This window comes from Uloborus diversus, chromosome 1 (genome assembly GCF_026930045.1).
Source record: "Uloborus diversus isolate 005 chromosome 1, Udiv.v.3.1, whole genome shotgun sequence".
NCBI classification, from domain to species: Eukaryota; Metazoa; Arthropoda; class Arachnida; order Araneae; family Uloboridae; genus Uloborus; species Uloborus diversus.
The window spans coordinates 142,324,440-142,338,004 of NC_072731.1; the positions used below are offsets into that span (position 1 = coordinate 142,324,440).

General features: G+C 33.6%; 1 protein-coding gene across 1 annotated transcript in view; it reads left to right on the forward strand.

Moving 5' to 3' along the window:
- The first annotated feature begins 4,744 nt into the window (after positions 1-4,744).
- Positions 4,745-13,565, forward strand: part of LOC129216037 (glutamate receptor ionotropic, NMDA 3A-like) — a 38,650-nt gene continuing 29,829 nt past the window's right edge. The window contains exons 1-3 of the mRNA XM_054850186.1: positions 4,745-4,749; positions 6,991-7,218; positions 10,885-11,288. Of these exons, the coding sequence (XP_054706161.1) occupies positions 4,745-4,749; positions 6,991-7,218; positions 10,885-11,288 (637 nt within the window). The remainder of the gene's footprint in view (positions 4,750-6,990; positions 7,219-10,884; positions 11,289-13,565) is intronic.

The window sequence follows — 13,565 nt, forward strand, 5'->3', positions numbered from 1 at the left end:
TTTTTTCAATAACAGTCCAGAAGTTAATTAACAAAGTATTGTTGGTACATATGGCTTAATTCAGGAAGATATTAATCCATGTAAAAGGCAGTCAAGAACAAGAAAAGTAATTACAATAAACAAATGAACATACAACGAAAGTAATAATTTAAAATCAAAAAGAAATCTGTAAATTAGAGTATTTCATAATTGTAGCGGAAATAAAGACACAGTCATTTCAGGGAGTACAAAACAGATCGCGATGATCAATAAAGCTTTCCGAGTGATTTTAGTTTTTGATCAGGTGGATCAAGTTTCGAGCAGGAGAGGAGATGAATAGCATTCATGTTGCCAGAATCGCAAACTAGAAAGGTTTGTCCCAGTTAAATTTCAGAACTATAAATACAATTTTGTACACTGTTGACAATTAACCATGTACCACTGACATATTTTCGTGTATCCCATGAAGTACACGTACTACCGGTTGAGAACCTACGATTTAGCAGAAACACTTAACTACCTTCAAAAACGATCGTTAAAAAAAAGGTTTTCTTTGTATATTTGAAGGAAACGGTTTTAACCAATAGCAATTAGTTATTACTAGCCATTTGTTTTTATTTAGAATCCCATAGGCTAGTTTTTACCATTCAAAATCAATGTCTGGTTAACGGTACATGGCCCTTTACACTTATCTTAAATGTAATGAAAGTTCTCCTGTAAATAAACAGGTAATTTTTATTTATAGCTGTGAAAGTAGAAATAAGTGACAATAACAGCGGTTTATGCCGCAGCTAGAAGTATAAACCACTTTTTGTCGCGTATTTTATTGTATATGTTTAAAAAAAAAACCTTCTTCAACTCCAAAGCAATTGATTGCAATTTTCATTGTAAATTTGAACCTTAAGTTCTTGCTTCCTTCCCAACTATTGACTAGAGTTAAACATTTACGATTTCAGACACACCAACAGAAGAAAAAAGTGACTAGGTTTATTTTAGTTTTATAGTCAAAAATTTTATGAGCTAGAAGAATTCCCCCTGAAAGCTAAAAAAAAAAATGCAAGCATTTAAATATTAAGAGAGCAAATACATCCCACAAATATCTCACTAAAAACTTACCCTATTTTTAAATACCTCTAACTCAGTTTAAACTGCACTTTAAAATAGCATTTTCTGAAACTAATTTTTAAAACATCTGCCAAGACCAGCAGTAGAAATTAAGTTAATGACAATACATTTTCCCGCCGCTTCACTAAAAACCTTAAAATTGCTCCTTCGAAGGCAAGGTTTCTCAACAATTATAGTCTTAAACTTGATAACAAAAAGTCTTAAACTTAGATATAGTTTTAAACTTATTAAAATACTCTTTAAGTACAAAAAAGAAAAATGAGAGTCAATATCAATAAAAGAAGAGTAACAATTCCTTCTTAAATGGGTCGTTAAGATGAAGAATGCTTTAGCTTATGAAGAGCCACTATCGAACGTAAAGCGTCTAATTAAGCAAACTTAGCTGCATAATAGCTTCGAGGAAAGAATGAAGGAATAAAGGCATTAAAAGATATATTTTCAAATATTTAAATTTTTCTACCACTTTGTTCTGAGTCATTAAACTCAAATATAAATAATGAGCAATAATCTTCGTAATCAAGTTTGTGTTGGATTTGATGATGTTCAGTTTTCAGTAAATCGCCTTCATTTTTCACTGACTATCTTCTAATAATCTGATTTGTTCATGTTTGCTGCTATTTTTTTACGTTTTATGGAAGAAATACAATTTGGCTTAGGTTTTGACTGTCAGAGTAAAATGATTTAGATTGCATTCATTTCAAAGTACAGTCGAACTCGTTTATAACGAGCTCGAAGGGGCCGCGATATTTTCTTACTATATCCGAGTGCTCGTAAAAAACGGTTACATAAAAAAATCATATAAATTAACACACAATTACTTCATTTTTACTTCATTTTACAAAAAAGGAAGTATTGTATTCGCGAAAAAAATTTTCACTCAAAAATCGGCCTTAATTTCCATTATTCTCACCCCCAAATGAATGTTGAGGGTTTTTTTTTCCGACCCACACGTGGATATATGCCTAGGAACGTACAGACACCCGAAATATCCATTTTGACGACCCCCGAGTTAATTACAACGAATTTTCTCGTGACGTCCGTATGTACGTATGTATGTGCGTATGTATCTCGCATAACTCAAAAACAGTATGTCCTAAAAAGTTGAAATTTGGTACGTAGACTCCCAGTGGAGTCTAGTTTTGCACTTTCCTTTTTGATTGCATTCGGATGCTCAAAAGGGGGACTTTTGCTCCTTTTGGGGGGAGGGGGAAATCAATGTTAATTTCGGTGTAAACTCAAGTGGTGTTATAATTTGTCGGGCACTTGGCGATACATCGCCAGTCTTTTGGTCGCCAAGTTTTGATGCCAATTTGGCGACTAATTTGGCGATTTTTTTTTAATTTGATTTCAATTTGGCCATTGTTGGTGATATTTAGAGAGTAAACAATTGAATCACAATAAAATTTCCAATAATGGGGAAATGACACTAAATTGGAGTAAAAGGAAGTCATGTGATGCAAAAATCACCTCTTTTTTTACTTATGTACAGTTCAGAAGTATAGTTAAGTTTAAACCATATTATTGTCTGTTTCCTGTGGTATCGGTTTTCAGTGACCACCCATAGTTCGGAAAACAATGTCATTTGCACCTTTGGTCCGACTTCGAAAAAGAAAATTCCCGCGCACCCAAAAGCCCCTGGATACACAGTGGATAGTTAAGCTTAAAATTCTTCACATTTTTCGTTGTCATCGTGACTAACCTAACAGACACGACCTAATACAGAGGAGAGGTTCACCCACCATTTACACTGATTATCTCCAAATTTTTAATTTTGGCACTTTGCATCCCTTTGCTTCTCTTTGCCTCATAGGAAAAGGTGCATCTGCCTCAAAAATACGGAAAACAGCCACTAACAAAGGCCATCACTCGTGAACTTGTGTTACCTGTAAAATAGAATTTAGCACTTCAGACACACAATACTAAAAATTAGAAAATAATTAATAAAATAAGAAAGTTTTAAAGTACCATGTTTTTAAAATGAACTAAAAAGTACAAAATATTTTTTCTTAGCTTCGTGTAGAGTTCAAGTCACATGCAGTTTCAGAATTTCTTAGAGATCGTCTGGAAAATCTGTGAGTTTTTAATAGGTATTAAAGTACTTGTAAGCTTTAAAAGGAAAACATGGGGTGCATGAACAATATACAGGGTGTTCCGTATAAACCAGTAAGACCTTTATTTTCGCAACCGTTAGTCTTAGATGTATACTTGCAATTGCGAAAATGTTCAAAAACAGATGCAGAGTTAAGTTATTGAAAGTTTGAAATAAAAATAAAAATAAGTTAAAACATACAAAATTTAACTTTTTATTCGGGCCTCAGCTCCCCTAACTAATATAATTAGAGAAATAATCTCAATTTAAAACTATTACTGACACAGAAAACTTGACATTTGTGCGATCAAAACGCGAGGAGATATTCCATTTCAAAGTTTTAAGGGACCATACAGAAGATAAGATAGGGGCTTATCGCCCTTTCAGAAGAATGACAAGTAGTCAAAGTAAGAAAAACAAGGTATTTATATTGTTCATTGCTATTCAAAAATAAATGCAAATGTTATGCTCTGATAGACAAAAACACACTACAAAACCTCGAAAAATTTCAAAAACCGCGCTATATACACACATATATTGAATAGTTGTTAACCGCTACATTTTCCCCCAAAAGGTGTTATTGACGGCGACTGAAAAGTGGTTTATGTCACATAACGCTGCATTTCATATTTCGGTGAATATTGGTCGTACTAATTTTAAACTTTTTTTTTCGAAATTATTTTTCAATGGAGATTATATCCCTAAATATAAGTAAGAGGACCTGGGACCAATATAAAAAGTTTAATTTTGTATTTTTCGACTTATTTTGATTTTCACTTTAAACGTTCAATATTTTAACCCTGCATCCGGTTTTGAACATTTTTGCAATTGAAAGTATACATCTAGGACTAACGGTTGCGAAAATAAAGGTCTTGTAGGTTAATACGGAACACCCTGTACACAACTATAAGTGTAAAGAAAGGTTATCAATGAAAAAACGTACATCTTAATTTACACTAAGAATAAAATTGTTACTTAAATTATAAATATTAAATTATAATCTGTTGCGTGAACCTTCAATTTTTCCTTTTAAAGTTTACAACCATTTTGATAGCTATTAAAAACACACCATCACAAATGTTCCAGATAATATGTAATAAATTCTGAAAATGTATTCAACTTTAAATTTATATGAAACTTAGAGAAATTATTTTATACTTTTTAGTTCCTTTTAAAAACATCGTACTTTAAAACTTTTTTATTTCATTAATTATTTCTTGTAGGTAAAACTTTGAAGCATCACAAGAAATGAAAATATGTTTTACGTTGTAGAAAATACTTATATCGTTGTCAATAAGTTATGAAATGAATATTTTGTAAAAACCTGATCAAAAATAATGTTCGGGGAGGGTTGCCCAAAGCGGGTAAGCCTTCGTATGCCCCCGCATGGTGTGTCAGCGGCGATGCATACGTATGTCGTGTTTACCCGAACACCCGCGTGTTTTAATCAGTCCCAGTAAAGCAGCAGTGAAGTAGCATGGCGCAATCAGGCTTCAAATTAAAAAAAAAAAAAGATACATTTCTAAAAAAAAAAAAATAAAGTATTGTAACATGTGGTTAGTCGAAGACCAGCTTTTTTTTTTTTATTGTTAATAATTATACGTTAAACAGCACCCGAAAGTTTTTTACTGTAGTTTTTAACTCTATTTAATACTTTATTTGTATTTGATACACGTTGTCGTCGTTTTTACTCATTCCATAGTACAAAGTTTTCGACTGCTTTTTTACAATATTACGTTATTCTGACACCATCCCCCAACAAACCACGATGGTAATTCCGTTTTTTTTCCTCACAACTGATTTAAGGTTTTATACATTGAAATAAAAAACGTGCTTTTGGCAAAGCGAGTCGGCAAAGTGGGTATAAGATTTAATCATGTATTTATTTATTTATAATCTCTTGACACCTGTGCTTACTTAGATTTTCGATTTCAATCGGATAAGTATGACTTTAAAAAGTTATTTTTTATGATGGCAATTAATTAGTCTATTAATTTAATCAGGCATTTATTTATGTTTTATAAACAAATGTAATGACTTTTAATTGTATAAGTATAACTTTTTTATAGATATTTTTTATGATGGCAGGTAGCTAGTCAATTAGTTTAATCATTTATAACTTCATATTTGATTGGCAAATGTACCAAATCACAATTAGTTAAGCTTACCCGCTTTGTGCTCCCTTGTAGGGCAAAGCGGGTTTTTCAAGTGTTTATAATGTTTGATAATAAATAAATATTGGGTTTGAAATAATACAAAAATCACATTTTGTTATGAAGTTTAAGAATCATGTTGGGAAATAAAACCGAAATTGTTGTGATAAAAATCCAAAAACTACGATTTTCGAGCATTCTTCGAAAACCTACCCGCTTTTGGGCCACCCTCCCCCTATACTTTAATGAAAATTTTTACCTGGTGGAGCTTATATATATATATATATATATATATATATATATATATAATATATATATATATATATATATATATATATATATATAGTATATATATATACTATATATATATATATATATATATATACATCCAAAATTTCACATAAAAATGACTTTCGACAAATCTGCAGATTTTTACATGAAAATCACTTTTAGTTTTACTTATAATTTGCTTATCTAATCAATTTTTAGATGAGATGTTGGAAGAAGATTTGGCTACAACGTAGTTCTATACTTTGTTTCTTCTACTTTTGCAAGTGTATTGAGGAAAAAAAATGTGTTTAACTTTAAAATGTTGTAAAAGGAAAACAAAAGAGAGAGAGTGAGAAGGATTTCGTTGTGCAACCACTGTGTCAGCCAAATGAAAAACTACACTGCGTTCATGGCAAAGCCACACTGTTAAAATTTCAGGAAAATGTTGCGGTAAATATTCTGTAAAAAGAGGTGATTGCAGTACAGAAAAAATTTACTGTAAATTTTACCGGAAAAAGTGAACGATTGTACGGCCAATGAGTCACCACGTACCACGTAACTATAAGGGAGCATACAGTTCTCCATTCCTGCTCTCTCATAGTTTTCCAATTGATACAAGAGTTAGAGAACTTGCGTGCGAATAAAAGAATCGCGGGTTTGGACCTCGTTGCTTGCATCTCGCCTCTTTTTTTTTTTTTTTTAATTCAGCTGACACTTTGACACAGCTCTCTGGTTTTTTTCTACCGTAAAAATTTACAGCAAAATAGGATTTTATAGAAAAAGTACAAGCAGTATGGGTACTGTTATAATAATAACAATAACGTGCCAAATAAATAATATTGAATGAGTGGCCGCAGATGTAGATGAAGATTGGAATTACGTTAAAATGGTTAGTTGGATATAAATTCTATGATAGAAATAAAGATGCATTGTGCGCATTTCCTAACATTAATTTCTTGTAAATGCAGTACAGGTACCATTACTTCTAGCCATAAAATTTCAGGACATTTTTTACAGTGCAGACTAAATGAAATAAGGAAATGTGCCATTTGACTGCATCAACCACTGTTTGGCGTGGGCAAAAACAAATCAAAACAGACGGCAAATATCGGTTTAAACTCATCATCAGTCAATTCATTTGTTTTCTTTCGGTCAATCTTTTTGCTGAGGAGAGTATGGGTAGACTGAAATGAATCCACTTTGCCACAAAGAGTTAAAAATGAATCCCCAAAACTAGCAAATCATCAGTCAATACATTTGTTTTCTTTCGGTCAATCTTTTCGCTCAGGAGAGTATGGGTAGACTCAAATGAATCCACTTTGCCACAAAGGGTTAAAAATGAGTTTAAATCAGATGTACGTTTGAACATTTCAGGTTTGTTCTCTTCGTTTTACAGGAAATGAACGAGTGGCTTTTGAGCTTGGATCCTGGACCAACTGATTTATCTGACGCATTGTTCCATTTCCTTTCCTCCCAGGACTGGTACGAAGTGACCTTACTTCTGGATTCAGAATCCACGTTCTCAAGTACTGTCAGCAGGAGACTGCTCCAATTGTCCAACGGACCGTCCCTGCTCAAAATCATCAAGTTGCCCACTGACAGGTAAGAAGTAAATAAGCGTTTTAAATGCGAATTAACTTTACGCTTGGAGTAGATATTTTACTTGTTCTGTTCACTCTCTCTCTCTCTCTCTCTCTCTCTCTCTCTTTTATGCTGTAAACTATTCTTTACTATCCAATCATAGAGCAAATGACCGTTTTAAAGACAGTGTCTCGTCAAAAATTCGCAGATATGATTTAGCCGAAAGATCGGAATACAAATGTTCGCAATAAGAGGCTATACCCAAACGTAAGGTAAATGAACTTACGATGGGCATTTATGGTCAGTTACAATAGAAACTTTTGAGAATTCCATCATAAGATCACCAAAAGCCATAAAAAAACAAAAAAATTTCTGTATTCTGGTTAAAAAGAAGTGCTGATTAAAAAGAAGTGTAGAAGTTGAGCTTCCGTGAAATCCCACGCAAACTTAGCTCTGAACATAATACTGTGTCCTAGACATGTATCGTTTGGCCGTTTCTCATAACAGTTGACTAGTATTACAAATAAATTATTGGTTGAAACTTTAAATACATAGGCTTTGATTTATCAGTGAAAAATATGAAAATGTTTTGTGTATTATTTCTCACTTTTAAAATTTTGCTGAAGTAGTTTGGTTAAAATAGGCTTGTGTATCCTTTGTGTTGGAAAAATTTTGAAAACTAATACGAAAAGACGACTAAAATTAGAATCAGAAGCAGTTTATAATGAAATGCTTTAAATCCTATTTTCTTAGACTATTTCCATTTCTTTCTGAAATTAAAAAAAAAAATCTTTTTATCCACAAAATGAGCGAGCAATGCATTTTATTCCCCGAAATAAGGACGTGTCGAAGCACGAAGGATTACGTGACTTTATTTCCCAACAAACAAGAGAGACAAGACTGCTCATTCTATTTTTATTGTTGCACTTGCTAACACCTCAATAAAATTACTGTTTATTCTGCAATCACTCTTTCGGAAAATCTAATTCTTTGTCAGAAAGCAATCATATACGCATTTATTCTATTTCTTTCAGAAAAAAAGCATTTTCGCTTTGATATTATTTTATTTAAAAGAAAATTCTGTCCTTAATTCTCTCAGATTCTTTTAATTTCGTAAAATGACGAATTACTTTCATTCAAAAACTTTCTTAATGATTCTGTCATAAGTTTTGTCACGTATACATTTGAAATACAAATAATAAATAATGCATTAGGCAGGGACAATGACTTTAAACAATAACCAAAAAAAGTGCCGCTTCATTTTTTTTTTTTTTTTTTCATTTTTTATTCCTACCAACGAACCGTACGAATGATGTAACAATGGAAAAAGTTCAAATAGGTAGCAGTCAAGAGAGCATATAACTCATATATTTGACAAAAACGAGCTGATGTGTGCATCACATGACTTCTTTTTACTCCAATTTAATGTCATTTTCTCATTCTTGGCAGTTTTAATGTGATTCAATAGTTTACTCTCTAAATATCACCAACAATGGCCAAATTAAAACAGATTTTTAAAAAAATGCCAAATTTGTCGCCAAGTTGGCGAAAAACCTTGGCGATCAAAAGGTTGGCGATATATCGCCAAGTGTCCGCCAAATTATAACACCACTTGAGTTTACATCGAAATTAACAATGATTTCCTCCAAAAAGGGGCAAAAGAAGGCATTCGAATGCAACCAAAAAAAGAGGTGCACAACTAGACCCCACTAGGAATCTACGCACCAAATTTCAACTTTCTAGGACTTACCGTTCTTGAGTTATGCGACATACATACGCACATACATGCAGACGTCACGAGAAAATTCGTTGTAATTAACTCTGGAATCATCATTATGGATATTTCGCGTGTCTATACATTCTTAAGCACTTATCCACGTGTGGTCGAGTCGAAAAAAAATTGCGAATACAATACTTCCTTTTTTTGTAAAAGGAAGTGAAAATTATTATTATTGGTTATTTAAAATATATATATATATATATATATATATATATATATATATATATATATATATATATATATATATATATATATATATATATATATATATATATATATATATATATATTGGTTTAATCAAGAAATTATTACAAAAAAAATCTTTTTCCTAGGTCCAAACTTTTAAGCACATTAAGTTCGAGCCATACATCCAAGAGAAGAGTTTTAGTACTATGCTGCTCCGGGGGTGCTAGAACTCGACATTTATTCCAAGAAGCAAGAAAGTTGGGAATGCTGGAGGGTGATTGGATTTGGATATTGCTGGAAAAAACCACCTGCAATCCAGATTCAGGCAACTACCCTGTAGGAATCCTTGGTTTGCGGCTAAAACGTCAAATCACAAATAAGTAAGCAGATAACACAGAACTAGATGATAAGATTTTATAGTAAATTCCGTAAATGCTCGCTTTAAATTATTTTATAAAGAATAAATTTAGGAAAACAGTTAAACTTCTTGCTAAAAATTACGAACAACTTATGAGGTTCCTCCTTAACGGGATCATTAAATAGTATATTTAACAGTACATTTACAAATAGTTTTTCCTATAGCTAAACCAGTTTTCATTTGACTGATATATGAACTGTATTTTAACTTGCTCGTTATCCTACGAAAGACTACAAAATATTTTTTTTTCCAGACACAGCGTCCGATCTGCAGTAGAAGTGGTGTCGGAAAGCGTTAAATATTTAGATGGGAATCTATGGCTAGTAGAAGGCAACAACCACTCGAATATGAGCTGTTGGAACAACACTTCGGAACCTCGCAGGAGGCTAACCGAAGCTCTTAACACGTAAAAAAAAAATTATCAGCAATTCTTTTAAACCTACACTCTATAACAAAAAAAAAATCGATGCACCAAGAAGGAGTGATCCGATTGAGACGAAAATTGGTGGATTGGAAGACAATGCACAGAATAGTATCTCTGCCATTTTCCACCCATCCTTGCCAGCATCTTCGAATCGCCGCATCGCTTCGACTCAAATGACGAGCGATTTTCCGATTTGACCAACGGGCCTCTTTTAATCCAATGATAAGACTTCTTTCTAACTCTGACAGTTGCTCGTAATGAGCACGAACCATGCGGCGAGGCATTTTTAAGTTGTGGAAAGGTAATCTGAATCGCAATCAAACCGAAAGTTTTAACAACTGTTGAAAGAACTGCTCTTTATACACATCTGCTGGATGCGCAGTTTCGATGCGCTGGAGATCAAACTATTCATTCATTGGACACCGAATTTTAAACATTTGCATACTTGCATTCATCACAAACACTCATGCATACAAAATTTCAAAGCAATCAGATGATTGCTTCTTGGTGCGTCGATTTTTTTTTTTTTTTTTTTTTTTTGTTATAGAGTATTATAATTGCAACAAAACTAATCAGTCATTAGTCAGGCTATTGTTATAACCTTTTCTCCCACCTACTCAACAAGGGACTTTCGAGTAGACAGGGTGAAATATGTTTCTGTTTGTAAGTTCTTTTCTTTTATTTTATCTGTGAAATGCATTCTTGTGAAAAATATTACCGTGATTGAAATAAAATCAATTGAATTAAATTGGAAAAAAAAATCTTTTAAAATATTTATTCTAATAGTGCTTCCTTTATCTGAAATGTGTACATTCATTTTTTGGCATTCTTTTTGACTATGATATCACATTAGCAACATCTATGTTTTCTCATCAACAGCGTGATCCGCCGTCAGATAGAACGAGAGAGCGCCGTGTCTCGGGAGGGACTGGAGCCCCCGACTTTCGAAATCGTGAACCTGGTCTCGGGGCCTCACGGAACCCGGCGTCGCTGGAAGCGCTTGGGCAACGTGACCGGATCTCGGGTCTCCATGGACGCAGTGGTGTGGCTGCGGGCGCCCCGGGTCGGGGCTCCGCGAAGGGCGGCGGTCTCGCGCCCCGGGGCGGCCAGCGGCCGGAGGAGATTCCGCGTCGTGACGGCCTTCTCGCCCCCCTTCGTGAAGCCCGGCACTCGAGTAGAGAACGGGAGTTGCCTGATCGGGGTGCCTTGTCTTCAGGTGGATACAAACTTGAAGGAAGAAATAGTGGCGATATTCGCCGATTATGTGGCTGGGAAGTCGGAAGGTGAGGAACTTTAGATTTATTTATGGACATCAGTGCTGTTGTTTGGGTGGAGACACGGGAAATGGGGGCATTAACCGAAATATTTAGTTTTTTATTGTAAGAATAATGTAAATGTAAGGTGAATTAGTTTCGAATCATCTCTTATTTTGGTAAGTCCCCTCCCCAAATCCCACAGATGAATCCTCCTAAAGATTTTCTTTTTCTTAAATACAGTTTTGATGTACGAGATTTTTTTTTTTTAAATTAACGTAACAAATTAAAACGAGGCGCGAGCGAAGAATCATAAAAAATTATTTTCAAAAACAAATTAGGATTTTCTGTTACTTTGTGAATAAAAAGTGTTTTTTTTTTTTTTTTAATTATTAAGACCAATTTTCAAGAGATTAGAGATACGAAGGAAAATAATGTCGAAAACGCGCGTAAAATAATCAAATAGCTGTGTACTAAATACATTACGGAGGGTAGACCGGGGCACGTTTAGGCATGGGGCACGTTTACGCAGTGCCCTTTTTTCAAAACAAATTATAACTGGAGAGTCATCAGTCATAACATATTGATGCTGCTCCCTAGCAAATATCCTCACAATTTTGAGCATCAGTCGAGCTTCGGTCTAGCATGCAGAAAGAAAAATCTTTTTTTTACCAAGTGGAGTAAATTTTGAGTTGAACGTCTTGAAGCTTATTGTGAATAAATAATACTTAGTTTATAAATTACAAATATGTAAGAAATAGCAGAATTTTATCCTTTTTTGTGAATTGTATTTGTATGAACTGAAATGTTATCAAATTTTTTCTGCACGTTAAAAATAAATCCCGTCTGAGCACCTTTACGCACGTTCTTAGTGTGTCTTACTTCTAAACGTTCCCTGACGCTTTTTTCGCTGTCTCAAAACTAGAAATGTGTCATTCATGTACGAACGGGTCAAAAAGAACGAATTCTTAAAAGGAACGGACCCGTTCGTTCACTTAAAAAATGAACGACCGTTCTTTTGAAAGGTGAGCAGTTTGAAACAATGTATTGATGCACCTGTGATGAAATAGCATTTAAAAAAAAAAGATTACACTGATTTTCAAATAATAAAAAACAAACACACACGAAGTAAAATCTTGAAGACATTTTTCAGTTGTATGTTGCTCATCAGCATTCAGTCATTACAAGAACGAAAACATGATGGAAAAATACAGAGGTACACATGTGGCTACAAACTAAAATAATAGCTATAAAATGAATACAGAAAAAGGCCTAGTGATTATTCTTTTGAGCTTTAGTAGTTTGAAAAAACTCTTAAACGGGATATTTGTGCGACAAAGAATCTAAGATCAAAGTTTGGTTCAAATATCTGAGTTTCAGTTTTAAATAAGGTTCTGCATTCAAGTTTCTTTTGTATATATATTGAAAATCCTTCTTCAATAGAAACGCTGTCTTTTAAAGTAAAAACTTATAAAGGACATTTAATTTGTCTCTTGGAATAGGTCTATGGACTCTAGCTGATGGTTGATAAGGATATAATGCGAACATTAATCGTTTGAAAGCTGAAATTTTTCTTGTCGTTGCGCTAAATGCAAAAACCAAAAAAAAAAAGGAAGAAGAAACGAGCGTAATTAGCTCTAATTGTAAAACAAAAAAGTTAATTTTCAGCAACAAAAATATTTTTCCGTTCACTTATTCCGATCGCACTTAGCGCATTTTAGACACACCACTAGAGTTAGTGCCACAGCTGCACGTCACACTCAAATGGTAAAGAAACTAAGCATCGAATATGAAATAAATATAATTCAGATGCTCGCAGACGAACCAAGTGATATTTTCATTAAGTTTAGTCGAACTTTCTGATCTAAAGCTACTGAGAAACCAAAGCATTTATAATTCTTTCACCTGATACATTGTATTCAAAAGTAGATTTACTTCGACATGGCTTCAATTTCATTATTCTCAATGAAAGCGGTAAAATCCGCAACTCGTAATGGCAAACAGCATTTATGTTAGCATTTTCCTTGCAGAAAGTATCGAATGTGTAAGAGAACTGAATAAATGTTGTACAAAACACCGCTTGAGTTCAAGATTTCATCTCAAACAAGCATGTTAAAATTCCTCATTTTAACCATATATCGCCAAAACAATATTATATATTAACCGCCATAATAAATATTATTCTCGCGAAACCCCTTTATCCCCCTCGCGAGCCACCGCGGTTGCGAACCGATGTTCTAATAACATCCCTATCAACTACGATCTATATAGATTTGGCTTTATTTTTAACTTGCCAGCGACTTCCAA